General features: G+C 35.5%; 1 protein-coding gene across 1 annotated transcript in view; it reads right to left on the bottom strand.

Moving 5' to 3' along the window:
- Window positions 1–1,839: 1,839 nt before the first annotated feature.
- Window positions 1,840–21,721, bottom strand: part of LOC123661217 (transcriptional regulator ATRX homolog) — a 41,304-nt gene continuing 21,422 nt past the window's right edge. Inside the window, exons 11-28 of the mRNA XM_045596204.1 lie at window positions 15,917–16,083; window positions 14,444–14,607; window positions 13,413–13,550; window positions 12,763–12,938; window positions 11,854–11,975; window positions 11,153–11,276; window positions 10,956–11,030; window positions 10,002–10,146; window positions 9,203–9,371; window positions 8,710–8,822; window positions 7,781–7,889; window positions 7,123–7,294; window positions 6,260–6,472; window positions 5,411–5,567; window positions 4,903–5,042; window positions 4,094–4,178; window positions 2,616–2,728; window positions 1,840–2,016 (exon numbers count right to left, since the gene is read on the bottom strand). Coding sequence (XP_045452160.1) covers window positions 1,840–2,016; window positions 2,616–2,728; window positions 4,094–4,178; window positions 4,903–5,042; window positions 5,411–5,567; window positions 6,260–6,472; window positions 7,123–7,294; window positions 7,781–7,889; window positions 8,710–8,822; window positions 9,203–9,371; window positions 10,002–10,146; window positions 10,956–11,030; window positions 11,153–11,276; window positions 11,854–11,975; window positions 12,763–12,938; window positions 13,413–13,550; window positions 14,444–14,607; window positions 15,917–16,083 — 2,559 coding nt within the window. The remainder of the gene's footprint in view (window positions 2,017–2,615; window positions 2,729–4,093; window positions 4,179–4,902; window positions 5,043–5,410; window positions 5,568–6,259; window positions 6,473–7,122; window positions 7,295–7,780; window positions 7,890–8,709; window positions 8,823–9,202; window positions 9,372–10,001; window positions 10,147–10,955; window positions 11,031–11,152; window positions 11,277–11,853; window positions 11,976–12,762; window positions 12,939–13,412; window positions 13,551–14,443; window positions 14,608–15,916; window positions 16,084–21,721) is intronic.

Below are 21,721 nucleotides of genomic sequence, written 5' to 3'. Positions count from 1 at the left end.
TTACAGTTACATTACACCTTAAGAGACTCAGTTCTACAATGTGTTTTACTATGTTCGTACATGTAATATTCATACTTTAGTATTTGTCCCAACATTAAGATGGTAAACACACAGAAGTTACTAATTTATTGACATATCATAGCTTACTCCTAATTTCCTGTACTGAGAGATATAGTTATAATTGTCAAGCTGACACTAAAGCTGCCCACGGAAGTTTGACAAAATTGAATCATTTCATCAAATGCCGATGGGAACGCTTACAATTTCAATATTTTGTGTAACACATAAATTGTTTCAATTTTTGCTTTACAGAAATGATTTAAGAGTAAGAATCAAGTGTATGAATGTCTTATACAATACAATATTTACATCTATTATTCGAAAATAACTTCATAAGAATTACAATGTTGTTTACATTAAATTTTATCTATATTATTATATTATGTATTTACTCTCCTTTAAGCATGTCTGTGTATCTATTCAAACTGAAAATGTTTTAAATGATATATTTTCGTACTGTTTTCTAATGTTTATGTGAATTTCACTCATTATAATGAAGAAACAACTTTTCCGGATTTTATCACAGTTTATTAAGTTTATAACGGTACAGTACGATCACCAACCCGCCTGCCCAGCGTGGTGACTATGGGCAAAACACATGAGTTCGCGCCATTTTTGGCGCGAACTTGTGTAGGCCTATGTCCAACAGTGGACTGCAATAGGCTGAAGGACTGCATAGAGGAGGAATTAAGGACAATGGGCAAGTTTAAGAACTGGGAGAGGGTCACCAGAGATCGTGGCAAGTGGAAAAAAATCGTGGAAGAAAGAAGCCAAGACCCACAAAGGGTTGTAGCGCCACTGGAAGTAAAGAAGTAAGTAAGTGAGATAAAATCCCAAAAAGTTCTTCCATTATAATGATAATTATATTTTCTTTGAGAACTAACATGTTACTCGTACTAATTAGAAAAATTGATTCTTGTGCGAATAATATTAGGATTCACATTAGGCTGTACCGTTCAGGAGTTTCTTGATATGTAATTGCAGCCACCGCACAGAAATTAATTTGTACGCATTTTTTGTATCACGGGCAAGTATACATGGAAAACAAAATGAGATTCATGATATGTGGTAGCGACACGCAAGCTGAAGGTACCTATTCGATTATTTAGTATGGAGTTAAAATCACTTATAAAATGATTAAATACATCTATTTGTAATATGCCGATGAGTAGAGCTGGTCCAGCCATTTGACACCACAATATGTTCAGCTTACTGGGCTCAAAAGATAGCACCTTAACATTCACTGTACACATAGGTCAATTATGCACCAGGCATCTGAAACAATTATACAATTTATAAATTATAAACAATTTTTATTTTATTTTTCAATAAAGGTGATTTTTACCCTTTTTTTGCGGGGCACGGGCGACCTGCCCGCTTATTTAGTGCTACGTATAGTACGGTGCCGTACTAAATGCAAGAGGGTCTAGTTTTTAATCGTGTCATGGTGTTAAACATTGAATTCCTCCGAAACGGCTCGACCGATTTTAATAAAATTTTGTGGGCATATCGGGAAGGTCTGAGAATCGGCCAACATCTATTTTTCATACCCCTAAGTTGTAAGGGGGGGATTAAGCTGGTTAATAACATATATGGCAAAGAAACGTTTGCGGGGTCAGCTAGTATATATATATATATATATATATATATATATATATATATATATATATATATATATTATGTGTGTTCACAGATAACTTCTCATTATTTTTTTTTTTTTTGTTTACTTATGTTGTACGGTACGGCGCGGGTAGCAATGTGGCAGGAGGCGGCACTCACCTAGTCCGAGTCGAGGTCGACGACGTCGGCGGGCGGCAGGTCGGCGCGCGCGGCGGGCGGGCGGCCGCGCGGGCGCGAGCGCTCGCCCAGCATCATCTCGCGCGCCTGCCGCTGCTGCAGCGCCATCGCCACGGGGTCGCGGCTGCCCAGCCCGCCCGCGTAGTACTTCGCGCCCATCTGCCGTCAGTAGGAATTAGTTGCGATTGTGACGCGCTGTCGCTTAACTAACGACGCCGCTCGATCGTTCTCTAAGTGCGACGTGCACGAGTGGTCTAATTCAAAACTTTACTATGACAAAAAAAATTTAAACATAGTCTATACGAGCGTCTATCGTCGTACGGAGTCGTTAGCTAAGCGACACAAAATTTCTAAAAGTAATCAAGTTAATCAAAGTGGTCCAGTCGACAAGATTTAACACAGACATAAAAATTACACTGAATTACACTATATTTCAGTCCGTTACATCCCACGGCTGGGCATAGTCTACTTTTTCTAAGAGGGGTTGGAGCTTAATTCACCACACTTTTCCACTGCGAGTTTGGAATATATTCCCTACTATTATTAACGATTGCTATCAGGTATCTATGAAACGACCGGGGTCGACAGCTTAACATTCCATCCGAGGCTCGGCGGAGAGACAAGAATAGACATCCAACCCAGAAACCAATATCAATCTCGAGCAGGAATGAAAGCCGACCGCCGGTGTACAGAGCAGTACAGCGGAGCGCTGGGAGTGTAAGCGAGGGCCCGCTAGGCTAGTGCGGAGAGCGACGCACGTTCTGGTGCTGCATCAGCTGCTGCATGCGCATCTGCTGCTGGCGCTGCCACGGCGGCTCGTACTGCAGCCCGCTGCTGCCGCCCAGCGCCAGCCCGCCGCTCACGCCTCCAGCTGTACATGTACATTAGGGGAGTAAGCCAGTGAGTGCATGACGAGAGCGTTACGAAAAGTGTGATCGGGCGCGGACGGAAGTTGAGAAGGAGATATAAGTTAGATAGAGCTAAAGAACTTTTACTTCAGTCGTTAAGTTTTATTTGGATTTTTCTGTTTTATTTTTTTGCCAGCAAAATGCAGAAATTTTTTTTTAATACATTTATTTCCACAAGAACGAGTGTTCACTTAGAAGGAGATAAATAATTGCACAAATTATTTAAAATTTTAACTATGACCTAGCGCAACTGCAAACTAATAAAACCAGATAAAGTGTAAATACCTATACATTAATAATAATAATAATTTACTCTTTATTGTACACATAAAAAGAAGTTTCCAATTTATGAAACTATTCACGAAAAGAAATTTACAACAGGCGGTCTTATCGCTAAACAGCGATCGCTTCCAGACAACCAGCTTGTAGGAGATGGTGTTAAAAAGCGGAACGGGTGTACAGACTTAAAATAAAAGAAAATCAAATATACACACATACATGCATACATATATACACATACTACAAACAATATTAACTATACTAAAAATTACACAACGTATTACATCAAAATATATAAATACAATACACACATAAATACATATAAACATATACACATACAAACATACATACACATATATACACATAATATTATACATAACTACCTATATATTATTAAGGAACAGTAGTAGTACAAATAAGTGTATATAAATATATTATAGAAGTAGCAGTGACTAATACATTAGTTTATACATACAAACATTTTAGAAAAGTAATAAATGAAATTGTTTGGATATTTTACTACTACCGCCTTTTGCACACCAACACTAAAGATAGCAAAAATCGAATAAGTCAACAAAAATAAGTTACAAGCGGCCTAATCGCTAATGCAGTGATTTCTTCCAGGCAACCTTTGGACAAAGAAATAGCATTGTGAAGGAAGGGACGCAATATATATAGTATCACACATAAATACATATACATTTACTTACATATATACCTATAAAAATACAAAAACACATACATAGGTAACTAGAAGAAAGAAATCATTCTTTCAGTATTGATAACCTTTGTATTTCAAAGTACGATAAAATCAAACATCAAAATAAAAAAAAACTAAGCGTCAATATCGGCTGTCTTTTCATTACAAAGCGCGTTAAGCAACCAGGGAATAATGATATTCAATACTACAATGCCAAGCAAGAATCATATTTTCACCTTTACACAGACTAATTACTAGACTAATGCTTATTTAATAATAACATATTAATATAGATTAAATTTATTATTTAAATATTGAATCATTTTAACAGAAGAAATAAAATAATTACCTGGATTCATAACTGGATTCATCATTCCGGGATTCATCATACTTGGGTTGGCATATTTGTACATTTCTCCCATTTTCTGCATCAACTGTATACAAAAAACTTTACATATAAATATACACAGATACTTATTAGTCATACGAAAGTTTACTACTCAAAACAAAATAAAAGCGGATATGAGTTATCTTTGTTCAAATTACAGTATTTTTTTTTTTATAAATTAAGTTATGCAAAATCAATGAGGATTATATAAATTTAAATACTGAAAATGTTTTTTTTAAATTCACATTAGTAGTTCATAAACGGTAACCTATATTTTGTTTTAAGTAGTATACACATGTATGTATAATATATATGTTTGTAACATAGAAATAAATTACATGCTCTAAGGAATATATAGACTTGGCGTACATAAACGTAAAACATAAAAGATCTATACAAATATCGTTAGCAACTTACGCCATAATCATATCCACCGAACATCTAAACAAATAAATTTCAAACATTTGAATGTGTTCTATTAATTTATAGTTTATAACAGAACTTAAAATAGTTTTTATTTAAAATTTAAGATACTGAAAATCAATGTTATAAAAATTTTATTATAGTAAATTAGATATCTCTTGCTCTTAAACATACGTTTCATTTATGACAGTAAATTTCATATATTTCTAAAAATGTAACCATTTACAAACAGTATCTGTAGTATCTTAATAATTCCTATTAAACTATAAAAAACCCACTAAGTCACAAGTAAATTTATACTGCAAATGGCAACACGGAACTTATAATTTGCATCAAGTAATACTGACCGCAGGATTGGCACTGTATAACAAGGGCATCATATCTCGTATCTGATTCTCTGTTATGTTGGGCATGTCCTTTCGCAGCAACGCTGCCAGTGCTGCGAACGCCATTTGTTGTTGTTGTTGTTGGGCAAACAGGCCCGGCACTGGAAGAATTAAGTAATTCTATACAGTAACCAAATTTCAGATTTTGGCAGCTGTAAACTTGGGACATATGACATTAATACTATATATAATTTTTGGTCTAAAACTTGTTTGACGATTGACTTACAGGAAAGAAAAAACAACTTTATTATTTAATATGAGTAACAATTTTAATTTGTAAATAGCCATTGGGCTAAAGTCTCTTGTCGCCAAATTTTTTTCCACTACTTGCTAGATTTATTATATTCTTGATATTATTCTTCATCAACTCGGCGTCGATGGGATCGAAATGACCAGGAAAACATATATTAAAAGGCTCGGTAAGTAGACTATACACGGGAAATTAGACTATATATCGCAAGGTACTCACTCATGCCGTTCTGCAGCGCGTATGCCGAGAAGGGCGCGGGCGGCGGGCGCGTCTTCTCGTTCTCGAAGTCCTCCCAGGCCGCTTTGCGCTCCTCCTCTGTTAGAGTCTCCTCTTCTTTGTTCTCCAGGAGCGAATCGTGCTCGTGGTACTTGTAGATCTATGAGATTACACATGTGAGTTCAACTGTACGTACATACAGTGCGGTTTGAGCGTGTGACGTTAGATGTGTGCGTTACGCTCGTGTGAACTAATAAGACTATTGCGTGCATAGGTCAAAAAAAGTAGTTATTTTAAATAGGGTGATACTCACCAGGACTTTATTGCTCGAATGGTCGGAATTGGCAATTCTAAATCGCAAACGTTTTAAAATTTTTGACTGGATTTTTTTGATTGTATTTATATTTTTTTTGTAAGTCAGGTTCCAAACTGTAGTAGATCCATAGTTTTTTACTTTTATTTTGCAGAGCTCGATATTTCGACATGATCTACGAATGTCTCGATCACGAGACATGGTAAATATCCCGTTTGAAATAATTTTAGTAACAAATAAATAAATAAATAAATGTGTACACAATACATACTCGGTCGTCTGTTCCTAAAGTAAGCAACTTAATGCTTGTGTTATTGGTTACAGCCGACTGGTATATAGCTATATATTTTTTTTTTTCGATAAACATACTTATAAATAATACATATATAAATATATAAATAAATATTTATATTACACCCAGACTCGGGGTGGGAATCGAACCCACAACCCTCGGAGCAGAAAGCAGGGTCACTACAAACTGCGCCAACGGGCTAGTCGACAATAATAAGCATGTAATTTAAAACGTTCTAGAAGCGTACCTGCGCCTCGTGCTCCTTGAGCATCTCGGCGAAGAGCCGGTCCTTGGGCAGCGGCGGCAGCTCGCGCGGCGCGGCGGGCCGCGGCTCGAACTTGTACAGCTCGGCCAGGTCGTTCTCCGCGTAGTGCCGGTCGATCTGCTGCTCGTCGATCACGCGCTTCGATATCGCCTGCTTCGTCACCTGCCGCTCGTAGATCTTCTCCTCCATCGTGCCCTGGTGCGTTCGTTATCATCATTATCATCATCATTACAGCCTATACAGTCCACTGCTGGACATAGGCCTCCACAAGTTTACGCCAAAAATAACGTGAACTCATGTGTTTTGCCCATAGTCACCGCAATATTTGGCTTTGTCGCACCGAAGACGCTGCTGCCCGTCTTCGGCCTGTGTATTTCAAAGCCAGCAGTTGGATGGTTATCCCGCCATCGGTCGGCTTCTTAAGTTCCAAGATGGTTGTGGAACCTTGTTATCCCTTAGTCGCCTCTTACGACACCCACGGGAAGAGAGGGGGTGGCTAAATTCGTTCGTTATGCGTTATATCAACTGTCTTACTGTCGCTACCGCAGTTGTCATGTCGATGCGCACAATTAGCCACTTGCGGTTGATACATTTTGAATATTGTAAGCCTAAGTTATATAAACTCGAGTCTACTAAAAAAAGCTAGTTATAGCGCTAGGGAAAATATTGAAGCAATTTTAATAACTCTTTAGTAACAATAGTATTCAAACTAATCATCTCTATTACACAGACATCCAATGAGGTCTAGATGGCGACTCCGTTCAAGATGACATAAGGCCAGAAACAATCTCTTTAGGCGATTGTGTTTTGTATTATTAGGTGTAAACCAGTAAGTGTAATATTACCATAGCAAGGAAACGGTAAATGTAGCAGGGCTTCTTCTGCCCGAAGCGGTAAACGCGGAATATGCTCTGGACGTCGTGCGAAGGGTTCCACGACACGTCGAAGATGACCACTCGGTTGGCGGCCACCAGGTTGATCCCCAGCCCGCCCGCCCGTGTTGAGATCAGGAACAGCCTGTACACGCGACATTACTATAGATATGTATCTGTGTATATGTGTTTGTATGTACTGTTAAAAAAATTATAAATTTCGGAATATGTTGTCGTTTTTTCTCTACAGAATCTTCAATCAGAATCCGTAGTAGCTTCACTTTCACTTTAATTAATTTATAAAAAAAATAAATATGATTTTAATTTGTAAAATGACGATTCTAAAGCGATTTTGAAGTCTATTTGAATAAAGTAAACGATTTTGTTCGATATTATTTTTTAGATTTATTCATTTAAATTGATTTCAAACTGTGTCGCAAAATAGTTGGTTAACAAAATAGACGGTCTAATCTTGATTGTTAGTGACACCTTCTAGTTTTGTGTACTGTTTACATAAAATTATATAGTCACTGTTATATTTAATCTATATTTACAGGAAATGTGTTAATCGCGGCAGTAACCACACCATTTTATAATCTGTAGAATAGTAAGTAATGTACATGTAAATTACCTGGCTCTAGGATTGTCTTCTCTGTTGAAGTTCTTGCACCAAATAGATCGATTCTCGCACGACGTCGAGCCGTCTAATCTGAAGTAATCTACACCAGGCGACCACGACCCTAAAAAAACCCATTAAATTTGTAATTAAAAAAACATGTAGAAAAAATTTCAATCATTTCGTTGCTCATTCATCCAATCGTTTTAAATCTATATTAACATTATAAAGAGGTAAATTTTCTAACTTTGTTTGTTTGTTGGGAGTAATCTTCGCAAATACTGATCCTATTACGAAATTCTTTTACTAACAGAAAGCTAAACTATTCAGGAGTGACATAGGCTATATTTTATCGTGATTGAACAAAAAATTCACTAAAAATCTTATATATAAAATTCTCGTGTCACAATGTTAGTTATAATACTTCTCCGAAACGGCTGGACTGATTATGTGTGCATATCAGGTAGTTCTGAGAATCGGTCAACATCTATTTTTCATTAAGTTGTTATACGGGGGGGGGTGGGAATAATTGGGGTTAATAGCATATATGGCAAAACAATGTTTGCGGGGTCAGCTAGTAGCTTATAAAACTGCCTTTTTAATGGTATTTGAAGACAAATTTAAATATAGCTCTGTCTTTAAGCATCTTGTTCTTTACGTATCATTTAATTTCGTGCAATTATTATTAAAACGATTACTAATATTTCACAGAGCTATTTAATTGATAAAAAATATAATTTATAAAATGAAGACTGTTTCAAAATCGAAAGTTTAATTTGAGATATTTAAGTTCCTTGTTGACAAGGAAACTTAATTTTTTTGTATTAGAGTACAAGTTGATTTAATTTCATGTTTTGTTTTGGAGAACAAGTAATTTGTGTCTTAGGTATTTTACATTCACATGATTTACAAATTGAATAAAATAAACAATAAGCACGACTTACCAACATGTCCATTAAGTTTTTCATCAACACGTCCCTCTTGTGTCGCTTCGTCGACCTTACTCAAGAAATGTTCTATCAGGTCTAACGAATATAGCGACTGCGAGAATACCAAACTGGAATAAAAGAAAAAAAAAACTGGAATAAATGAACAAATATAAATAATTAATTAAAAATTAATTTTTGTATTTTTACCCACATAATATGTTGATAGTTTCTCATGTGACTGTGTTTTCAATGAGAAAATAAATATTCTTTAAACCTACCTAAATATAGTGGAATTTTAATATATGTACTAATGAGTACCGAAGGTTTAGCGCCCCTGGAGCAAGGAATAAATACAATCTGGAGAGATAATAATTGACTGACAATATAATATTTTCACCCGTGCCTCACTTCCACCACCACTGAGGCCCAAAATAGTTTCTGGGCAGGTTGAGCAATGAAAAGAATTTAATTTTTTTAAACAAGTGTGGAGAACATATAGGTATCTTACAGCTTGTCGCCGATGGCCTCGCACTGGCGCAGTATGTCGAACAGCAGCACCAGCTTGTGCGAGTGTCGCAGGTCTTCGAGGTCGTCGTCGTTCACCAGCGACATCCACCACTCCGTCGGGTTCTCAGCGCGCACCTCCGCCTCCACCTCCGCCTCCGCCTCCACCTCCACTGCACACAAACGACGATCATATTATACTCGTTTATACTACTAGGTTGGTATACATAATGCTAAGCAGTTACCGCAAGCGCGTTGCCAATTCTACCCCCGACCTCTAGTCACCTTATTAACCACAGGAATACGACACTCTTTGAGTAGTTTTAGATATGATCTTCTTTAAGACAGGTACAATCAGCAATCGAGCAATCGATTGCGCGAAAATTTCGCGAATACTACTGCCGAAATTGATAATACATTCACTGTTAGTGAAGATACAAATCATATCTACAGCATATATATTAATTAACTTTTAGTAATTTTAAAACACTATTATATCCTTACTTTGTACATTGTAATGATTATACTTATATTTGAGTGAGAGATGACATATGAAGAAGAACAAAGAGGTGAACTAAAGCCAGTGAAAGTCGATCTAACATTGAATTAATTGAAATTAATATTCGATCACAAAAACAATTACATTTTTGAGAGTGCGGTAATCCGTATACGTTTACGCCAATATAATACGAGGCCAATTTTGTAGCAGAATACAAATTCAATGCAGGAACGGGCCAGTGTACACAATTACACCATAAAGAAACATAATTATAAAATAACATAAAATGTATACATACCTGTACCTGGATTCGCCCTCGTACCCCGTCTTGTTGTTACTTTATTATCTTTTACTTTATTCTTTTTGCCCACTTTCTTTTTTTTATCTTTTTTTCTACTATCATCACTCATATCTGATAGGCTATCCGACGAGTCGTCATATGAAGATTCCTGTGGGAAATTGATTTACATTATAAACAATTTAACATAACTTTCTGTTGTCTGGATTTCCATAACGATGAGTATGATGAAGGAAAATTTAGCGTATATTATTGTTAAGTGTTTTAAATGATCTTGGAATATCGCTTTAAATTTTGTAATTGGACAGATCATAGTATATTACGCGAATTAAAATTGTCAAAATAACACATCAACATCATCATCATCATCACTTCAGCCTATCGCAGTCCACTGCTAGACATAGGCCATCACAAGTTCAGGCCAATAATGGCATAAACTCATGTGTTTTGCCTATAGTCACCACGCTGGGCAGGCGGGTTGGCGACCGCAGGACTGAGTTTGTCGCACCGAAGGATGCTACTGCCCGCCTTCGGCCTATGTATTGCAGAGCCAGCAGTTTGATGGTTATCCTGCCATCTTTCGGTTTTTTAAGTTTCAAGGTGGTAGAACTGTGTTATCCCTTACTCGCCTCTTACAATACCCACGGGAAGAGAAGGGGTGGCTATATTCTTTAATACTGTAACCACACCGCATCAAAATAACACATTAATTTCAAAATGTTAAAGATGTACAGTAGAATGTACTAAAAACTATTGAGCAACAATAGAACTTTGACAACCCCTTAAACTATTAATTTAAAACATGATGATTTTGTGCGGTGTTTTAGAGTCAGCAACATGTTTGCGATGCTCATGATGTTCAGGCGTCTATGAGCTACGGTATCGTCTTACCATGGGGTAATCGCTAAGCTTTTGTGCCCATTAACGTATATAAAAAAAGTAGAAAATAAATTTACTAACCTCGGGTGTAGACTCATCATCTATAAAGTCATTTAAAGAACCCGCTGAATCTTCTTCTTCTTCTTCTCTTTCCCTCTAAAATATAAGGAAGTATATGTAGATATAGATGGTATAATTTTGTATCTTATACAGTGATAATTAAAGTTAATTAGGTATCAAAATAAATAAATAAAAAGACACTAATTTTAATTATATACCTTTTTTTGTTGCATAATTTCATATCTGTCCGAGTTGTATTTAAGAACGAGAGGATGTGTCCATATCCTTTGTAACGATTGAAAGTCAGGGAAAAGGAATCCTGAAGATTTGCCTGGTAAAGGTCTGTAAATGCAAAAGAAAATCAAGAAAATTAAGAATAACATTAATCGTGGTTATTACTTTTAATATTTTAACTTATATAAAAAGTAGCCATTGCTCGCGACTCCGTCCGCGTTGAATACTTGAAAAAAAAAACCCGATTTTGAAGCGTGATGATATTTAGCCTATAGCCTTCCTCGATATGAGCTATCTAACACTGAAAGATTTTTTCAAATCGAACCAGTAGTTCCTGAGATTAGCGCGTTCTAACAAACACTTTAGCTTTATAATATTATATAAAAAATATGTCATTTAAAATAGAATAGGTTACCATATATATACCATTTTATACCTTTTAAAGGATATCAGTAAACCATTAACTTCAATATATTCCAGTCATAAAAAAAGACCTATTAGGTTGGTTGTGAAAGGCTGAGATATATAATAATATTTATATAAATATATAGTACATGTATGCGCATAACTTTCGGACGAGACAACAGCAAATTATATATATATATATATATTTTTTGGTAGTTATTGTTAGGACAAGATACAAAAGAAATTGAAAAAATCGATATAATCATGAAATTGTACTAACCGTCTGGAATAATTATCCAGGTAGTGTTGATACAGTTTAATCTGAACTTCCGAGAGTGTGATGAACAGGACATACTCGTGCTTCGGAGGTAGGAAAGGTGCCAGCACCCCGTAGTCTCTCCGCTGGGAGTTTAGAAGTATATGTAGTAAGACATAATCTAATACATAAAATTCTCGTGTCATAGTGTTAGGGGCCGAACTCCTCCGAAAGGGCGTGACCAATTCTTATAAAATTTTTGCGTATATTTGGTAGTTCTGAGAATCAGTCGTAAACTATTTTTTAAACCCTTAGGTTATAAGGACGGTCAACCCAAAATATATATTTTTTAAATTTTTTTGGTAAAAGTTTTTAATTTTTATTTTATTATGATTCGACATTGAAAAATACATACAATCCTAAATTTTCACCCTTATACCACCAACATCTATTTTTTAATAGCATTTAGCGGCAAAACAACGTTTGCCAGGTCAGCTATATAACACACAAAAATATAACGGATACATAAACTGGTTGAAGGCAAGCGAGAGGCATTCAGTTTATGCCACATATTATATTACATAAGTACATACAATTTCTACGCTATATAAAAAAATGTAAAAATTTATACAGTTGTTTTAATCCTATCCAAGGTCTAATGTACAGCTTCTTTTTGCCTGATTTTACGAACTCTGAATAATTATTCAGAGTTCGTAAAATACATACATATAAATTCATTACATTGTCATATTGTTGGAAATTTTGTTGACTTCTATTTGTCAATACTAAGCTGTAAAAATGATTTTTATCTTCCCTACGGGCGGGTGTAATAAAGTAGATTAACAAAGTATGTCATTATATGTGTAGCTAAATTCGACGAGAATTGCTTGTACCTGCAAAAAAACCTTACCTATAGTTAAATTTTACATTTACCTGCACAGCTCCATCAAGCATTTTATGCAAAACGTGAGATCGCCTTTTCATAACCCTAATATCATGCTCCGTGGAATCTGTATATTGACCGTTGGTGATGGGGTTCACGAAACGATTCAAGTACTCATTGTACTTCCCAAGCAAATTTGGCTTCACAAACTGTACCATGCAATAGTCTGCGAAAGAAACAAATGGTGGGGACCTTTATAAGAAAATCGATTCATAAGGTGTAAACTCCAAATAAGATGTTATTGTAATAATTTTTAAATTCAATCTTACGTAAGGTATAAATTTACATATCATGTGGAATAAATGCAATTAAAATTTAATTTTTAATTGTCATGTTTAAGACGGTAATTTTTGTACCTGACACACTGTAGCAATTTATAAATACAAACTTATATCTAGTATTCTTCTTAGATACATAGGATTTCTCACAATGTCTATTTTATTGTCCAAAATGTGATATATTTTACGAAAAAGTATCATATGATTAATATTTTTCAATAAAAAAAAATGTTATTAAACATATGTCATAAGTGAATAGCATGTAATGGATAAAATATTAAACACAAAATAACTGCAGAAGTATTTACATTGTTATCAGTGTTATATGATCATCAGATTAGATATGATGGACAAGTACTTACACTCCTTGAGGTTATTCTGTAGCGGTGTACCGGTGAGAACGATCCGACGCAGGGTCTTTACGCGGTTCATGGCTTGTGATAGACTGGTCTTCTCGTTCTTCAGCAGGTGACCCTCATCGCACACCACCAGGTCCGGACCTGAGACGGAACCTCACGTTACTAACATTTATTACTAAGTATATTGTGAGATGTTGTATTCTAATATCTATTATAGTAAGTAGTTACTGTAGACCATAGACCATAGACACCTGCAATTCCAGAAGTAGGGCAAGCCTATTGCCGAACATACCCCCACCCTTTTCAGCTCTGGATACACTCCACCACTTCCCACACGCTACTTCCCACAGGAACACAATGTTAGAACACTACGGCCTGTGATTCTGCCAAGATTAAAGTACTTGGTACAATGGGGCTGCTCAAGATTTTCAGCAGAATATTTCCTGATGTGACCTAAATAAATCGGTGCCTGATACAAATAATTTTTTGAAGTAAAATTTCTTTACGCACGTTTGAGTTGGGAAGTAAGCTGGTGAATGCGTAACGAGAGCGTTACAAAAAATGTGATCGGGCGAGACGAACGAGAGCAAGAGAGAGATGTGAGCACACATTTTCTTTCCCTCTTTCTCTGATAGCCAGTTTCATTTCGTATATCTAAGACACAGTGCAGGCCTGTTAGTATCAACTTCAGTTGTGTGGTCAAAAGCACACTCGTTTTAAATATTTATATACATATCTAATATATAAAATTCTCGTGTCGCGGTGTTTGTAGTTAAACACCTCCGAGACGGCTTAACCGATTTTCATGAAATTTTGTGTGCATATTGGGTAGGTCTGAGAATCGAACAACATCGATTTTTCATACCCCTAAGTTATAGGGGGGGGGGGATTAAGGGGCTTTATAACATATATGGCAAAATAACGTTTGCGGGGTCAGCTAATATATATATAGAGAATAGGACTGGAGAACAGCCAAAGAAAGAGCCACCCACCCAATGCTGCTGGTGTATGTATAATGTACATGTATAAAGTACCGGGGTCGACGAGCGCCTCCTGGAAGCTGCGCAGCATCTTCTTCTTGAACTTCTTGCCGTTGTCGGCGGACAGGTTGCGGAACATCTCGTAGCCCAGCACGCACACGCCGCCGCCCGCCACCCACTGCTGCAGCTGCCACGCGCGCTCCGAGTTCTGCTTGTACCTGCCGCCAGACACCGCCATCTTACTGCCGGCCGCCGACATCCGACACTTATATTTCCTAACCTATTCGTGACCTAACATCTAACTCGTAATCTCAGTCTCAGATATATTGCCTCGCGCTCGCACTCACGGTCAACCTAAATGTTTCTCTGGCCATGGGTTGGAACTGTCAAAACTTTCTACTACTGCTACTGATGAAATATCTTCTAATAGCTACCCAAGTAGCATATACGAAATTCAGCTTTTTAACCGACTTCCAAAAAAGGAGGAGGTTCTCAATTCGACTGTATTTTTTTTTTTTTTTTTTATGTATGTTACATCAGAACTTTTGACCGGGTAGACCGATTTCGACAAATTTTGTTTTAATCGAAAGGTTTTGTGTGCCAATTGGTCCCATTTAAATTTATTTGAGATCTAACAACTACTTTTCGAGTTATATCTAATAATGCGTTTTTACTTGACGCTTTTTTCGTCGACCTACGTTGTATTATACCAAATAACTTTCTACTGGATGTACCGATTTCTATAATTCTTTTTTTTTTTTTTGGAAAGGGGATATCCTTAGTTTGGTACCATGATAAGGAAACCAGGATCTGATGATGGGATCCTAGACAAATCGAGGGAAACTCTCGAAAATCCGCAATAACTTTTTACTGGGTGTACCGATTTTGACAATTTTTAATTTAATCGAAAGCTGATGTTTATCATGTGGTCACATATAAATTTTATCGAGATCTGATAACTACTTTTTGAGTAATCTTTGATAACGCGTAGTTGCTTGACTATTTTTTTGTCGATCTACGTTGTATTACTGTTGATGTAATTGAAGTCGGTTTTTTTTTCGTTTGCGAGCAAACACAATTATATATTGTGATGTAAGTTAAGTTACAAAAGTTTGAGGCGTCTGGTTATGGTTTTCCACTATGCAAAGTGTCTGACAATAGTTAAAGTGATTTTTAATATTACTTCGAACGAAATGATAAAAAATTACGGTTTATAAAATGATGAAATTTATTTGGAATTTTCTACGCCTTTGCTTTGCCTGGTACCACCTGGACAATCCATAAATACATGTTGGCTTAAAAATTATAAATTTGTCGCTGCGTAGACATAACAATATAAATAATAATTATGGTAATATAATTTTCAAAAATACCTGTAGGTACATACATTTATATAGCCACATTCTTGAAAAAAAATGCTAATCTACAATTACTTTTACGGATCAAAATCATTAGGCCAAAGATAAAAATTAATGAATTTTGAGTAGCTATCTATCTTGATATATTTATTTTGACTATAAAACTAACCTAGAGAGCTCGTAGACATCCACTTCATAGTCAGTCACGGTGTGCTTCAACCATATACGGAACTCATTAACCCAGTTAAGTACTGTGGACAGCGGACACACAACCAATACTCGGTTCACCCCTGTGAGGGAACTGTGGGTCAGCAGTGTGTGGGTCAGTGACACCACCTGGAAAATGATTTTTTTAAATAATATAAATAAGTAAATATTTACAACATGTGTATGTTGTAAATATTTACTTATTACATACATGGTCATCTGTTCCTAAAATAAGCAACTTAATGCTTGTATTATAGGTAACAGCCGACTGGTATAGCTACATATTTCAAATTTATTACTTTTATTATTACAAATTTAAAAAATTAATTACATTATTATTACTACAAATTATTTTATTATTATTACAGACTACCGAAGTGTTTTTTTTATAGCACCAGGGTGGATAACAAGCATAAGGTCCACCAGATGGTAAGTTTATGGAGAGCGGCAACATCAGAAGCATCACGAGCAATTTGCCATAGACCGACCCTCACCATCGCAAGCTCTGGCCACCTTACTCACCACAGGCAAACAACACTAATTTAAAGCAGTAGCATTTATCTTCTATAAAATTTAGGTACTGCAAGACACTAAGGGCCTGTTTCACAATGTCCAAATAAAGTTCCCAATAAGCTACTTGTAACTTATTTATCGAATAACGACAATGTTTGCGTTTCACAATTGACAAATAGCACTAGCTGGGAAATAAAGTACGCAGTAAACTATATGTCACATTGAGGGGAAAAATATATGGATAGGCCCTATTCTACTATAGCTACATTATATATATACATATGAAATCGTCATATATACGTGAATTATCATGTTGTCTCGTTCTAACGATGCAATTAATAAATGCTTCCTAAAAAATAGATAATATTTTATCTTTTCAAATTTTGGCAACATTTTTTTATGACTTAAGCTTGAACATGCCGGTGCCGCCATGTCAATTGTCAAGTAGGCGTTCTGACTTCTGAGGTAGATGCGCTATCAGCTGGTGTTCGCTCGTAGTGTTTTTATAAGTTTTCAAAAACTACGCATACAAAGAAGTTTTAATTTTTTGTTAAGGCTTTGCTTAAAACTATATTATGTCTTCGTGTTGTATAAAACAGTGCAGTGTTAGAAAACGTAATAATCAACCCACATTGACTTTTCATACGTTAGTAACAATTTTTTCTAATTTTGTTGGTTAATATGCAGTGTTTGATTACAAAATAACATTTTCAAAGACAGTGAAAGATTGTGCTACTGGTTTGCATTGGGTTTGAAGCTGTAAATTTATAATTTCTATACATCGAAACTTGACTTATTTGTTTCATCATCATCATCATCATCATCATAGATTTTACATGGCAAAAAACATAGGTACTTTTTTACAACTTAATTTCAGATTCATTCAAACACATTCCTTCAAATAAAATTATGAAAAAAAAAAGTTTTGAAATAATCAGAAGAGATGAGATAAGAGAACGTATTGTTTGGGTACTGTATACCTCTGCAACAAATTAAAAGATGAACATATTAACATGCTCCAGTACAAATCCAATAACTTCGATAAACCACTTATCGCAAACCAGCGAATTTGCAGAAATCCCAGAAGATGACAGCGATGTGTACGATACATACGTTGGATATTTAGGTTGTATTGGCCAAACAGATGAATACACACAGTGTTCTAGAGTATATGTCAGGTTTTGTAACTCGTAAATTATCACAGCAGATAAATTGTGAGATGTGTCTGGCGCTTTTGATTGGTGAAGAAAATTCGAGGAGTCTTATAAGCAAGAAAACTCGTGGCCATAAACATGCGTCGTCTGGAGTCATTGAAATTGTAAATAAGACAGAAAAATGTATCAAGCAATATCTGAATAACCAAATTAATCCTAAAAATTTTCAGATTTTTTACGGAATGTTACGAAACTGGAGACATTTTTAACGCAGATCACAATGCAAGCAACAGATTGCTACTTATAAAATCCGTAATTAAAAATTATATTGATATTATACAAAATAATTGTGTTTGCAGACAAACGAAAAAAAACCGACTTCAATTACATCGACAAGTAATACAACGTAGATCGACGAAAAAATAGTCAAGTAACTACGCGTTATCAAAGATTACTCAAAAAGTAGTTATCAGATCTCGATAAAATATATATGTGACCACATGATAAACATCAGCTTTCGATTAAATTAAAAATTATCAAAATCGGTACACCCAGTAAAAAGTTATTACGGATTTTCGAGAGTTTCCCTCGATTTCTCTGGGATCCCATCATCAGATCCTGGTTTCATTATCACGGTACCAAACTAGGGATATCCCCTTTCCAACAAAAAAAGAATTATCAAAATCGGTACATTTAGTAGAAAGTTATGCGGTATAATACAACGTAGGTCGACGAAAAAAGCGTCAAGTAAAAACGCATTATTAGATATAACTCGAAAAGTAGTTGTTAGATCTCAAATAAATTTAAATGGGACCAATTGGCACACACCACCTTTCGATTAAAAGAAAATTTGTCGAAATCGGTCTACCCGGTCAAAAGTTCTGATGTAACATACATAAAAAAAAAAAAAAAAACATACAGTCGAATTGAGAAACTCCTCCTTTTTTGGAAGTCGGTTAAAAAATCATATAGGAACTTTTATAATAAAGTAAGTATAGTAAAGTAAGTATCCGTATCCGTTTTAAAATTATTTATTACTAGCTGACCCGGCGAACTTCGTATCGCCTAACAGTGACTTTTAAGTATTATCACAAATCTTTTGTATGGGAGTATAGAAAAGTGTTGTTTTTAGACTTTTTCAGGAAATTTTAATTTTTTTTTTTTGAATTTTTCTCTCCGTAAGAACCATCCTCGTACTTCAAGGAATATTTAAAAAAAAGATTTAGCGAAATCAGTCCAACCGTTCTCGAGTTTTGCGCTTAGCAACACATTCAGCGACTCATTTTTATATTATAGATTTTCTACTTTATTTTTTGATTTTTTAATAAAGCGTTTTGTTTAATTTTTCAAATTATTATTTATATTTCTAAAAGCCGTAGAACTAGACGTGTTTTACGTTATGTTACGATTAAAGATACACAAAGTCGACTTTCGACTTAGCTAACTACCCTAAAATATTTTTTAAATTATTTTAGTCTCAACAAATCAAGAACCGTTTTTTTTTTTTCATTAATCGATGATAATAGATGGGTTAAAGAAAATCTTAAATGGTATTTCCATGGCAGTTCCAAAAATGTTGTGTCGGTATATACGATTTTTGTATAGGTAGGGCCGATCCATAGATTTATTATATCATTGATATGTCAGATCAACTGGCCAATAGTAGATTTATCCGCCATGTTAATTACTTAACAGCCATAATACGTGGTTAACAACTGTGATTCAATCAATTTCTGTTGTAAGGTTTGTTGATTTGTGTTAGAAAATTTGAAAACTGGAAATATTTGATATAATTAAAACACGAATTAGATAATTTTATGTATCGTTTAACCAAGATAGCCGACATTGCTCGAAGAATCGCACAGCTAAAGTGGCAATAGGCAGGGCACATAGCTCGAAGAACACCGATGGGGCGAAAAGGTTCTCGAGTGGCGACCGCGTACCGGGCGCCGCAGCGTTAGCAGGCCCCCCACGAGGTGGACCGACAATCTGGTCAGGGTCGCGGGAAGCGTGCTGCGTAGGACCTGATGTGGTGATGGTGATGGCGATAGTGAGTGATGGTGATGGTGATGGCGATAGTGAGTGATGGTGATGGTGATGATGATGTATCGTTTAAATAGACTAAGAAGGAAACCTGTATTTCGACAACGCATTAATTATATGCAAGCCTTGGATGATACGGACTTTAGGATAAGATTTCGACTTACTAAACATGCTGTAAATTACGTATATTTATTAATTGTGAACCAAATTTCGGGTAGGCTTTAGATTAAGAACCGCATTTTGAAGTTAAATAGGTTAGGGTTATTATTTTTTTTCTTTGTAACCAAATTATGCCGATAAGCGGTCAAATTTTAAGCTTAGATAATTCGACAGTTTTTAATCTAAAGCCTTACCCAATTTTTTTACACCAAGAAAGGTATTTTTTTTTTATTACCTTATTTTTTATTCTTTTGTCAAAGGACTAACACAATTTATTTGCAGATGTAATAAATAAATAAAAACGACAATATTATTTCTTTGTTTCAGGAATTGTGCTATATCACCAATGAATAGATTATTGTTGAAATTAATATATTATGCAACTAGAAGTTTTCTCAATGTTGTCGGTGATTTTACTGGTACAAGTAAAGCATCTGCTAGTCGGATTGTGAACATGGTCTCCAAAGCAATTGCAAAATTAGGACCACAGTTTAATTCTCAGATAAAAAAGAATAATAAAAATTATTTATTTAGAATAAAAAATAATAAAAATTATTTATTTAAAAAAAAAAAAACCTTAACATAACATGATACCGTTGTTGGGACATCCTTTTAAGTAAGTGTTTAATTCTCAGATGTTATTAACTTACAACACGAGTTTTAAGATATATCAAGATTTCCAAGGCTTGATCGGTGCCATTGATTGTACTCATGTACCTATAAAGCCGCCAGGTAAATATGCAACAAAGCATGTTGCAGTATTTATTTGTTTAAAAAAGCTAGCTTTGGGTGTCTCATACTATGTCCACCTTCGAACAACCAGACTCACAGCGTTACGCCACGCTTATGTGGTTGACATACCCACTATACGCACTAAGTGATTCGCTAGTACATTCTTGATGCGTACGGCTGAATAATGGAACTCTCTACCAGCGTCTGTTTTTCTGGATAGCTACAATCTGGGGATCTTTAAGTAGCGAGTGAATAGGCTACTTCTAGGTAAGTGTACTCCATCCTAGACCACATTCTCGCTTAACGTCAGGTGTAATAGTGGTCAAATGCAAGCCCAACTAATTATGAAAAAAAATATGTAAAATTGTGTTTTTTGGTAGTGATAATGGTGGTATTATAGGGACAGAAAATCTCAATATTCTTTTAATGTTTAAACTGTGGTCAGTGCAAATTTGAAAAAAATGGATATTGTAGCTAGATGGCCTGGGGCAGGTCATGACCAAACAAAAGTTTATGAATAAAGAATTTGGTAATAGTGTAATTGTTGGTGATAAGAGGACGAAAATACTATCTTTTAACACCGCTCCAAAGCCAATAACATCAGCAGAACATCTTAATACATAATGATAATGAATCACAAATAAGAAGCAGGAATGTTGTGGAACGGACCTATGGTGTATGGAAAAATAGATTTTCAGTACATATTATCTAAAAAATATATATTACATGTTTCTCGTGTCCAACCTATAATTGTTGCCTGTGCAGTTTTGCACAACATTGCAATTGAATCTCACTTTACAGAAACAGAAATCGAACTTAACCCTTTGAACGGCCATAATAATTTTGATATCTCAAATCTGGCGCATCCTTAGCGCGTCACCATTAATCCGTTCACTAAACGCCGTTGTCAAGGATATACGACACCCTGGTGACATCATAAGCGAATAGCGAAAAAAGTAGTCGCATTTCGAAAGGCGTCGATGATTTTAATAATATGCAATGACAAATAAAAATGATTTTTTGTTTCATTTTTTTATCTAAGGTTAAGAGCAAATATTGCAGCAAAGATAGCAGCATCAACATCATCTCTAACCCCGACTGTCATAAAAGCTTTTCTTCTGTGATTAAGTTAGCCTACGCTTGGGTGCGCCAGGCCCGCGGCTTTA

Source organism: Melitaea cinxia, chromosome 16, assembly GCF_905220565.1.
Source record: "Melitaea cinxia chromosome 16, ilMelCinx1.1, whole genome shotgun sequence".
Taxonomy (NCBI): Eukaryota; Metazoa; Arthropoda; class Insecta; order Lepidoptera; family Nymphalidae; genus Melitaea; species Melitaea cinxia.
The sequence above is the reverse complement of the archived record's forward strand: the minus strand, read 5'-3'. Positions and strand labels throughout refer to the sequence as shown.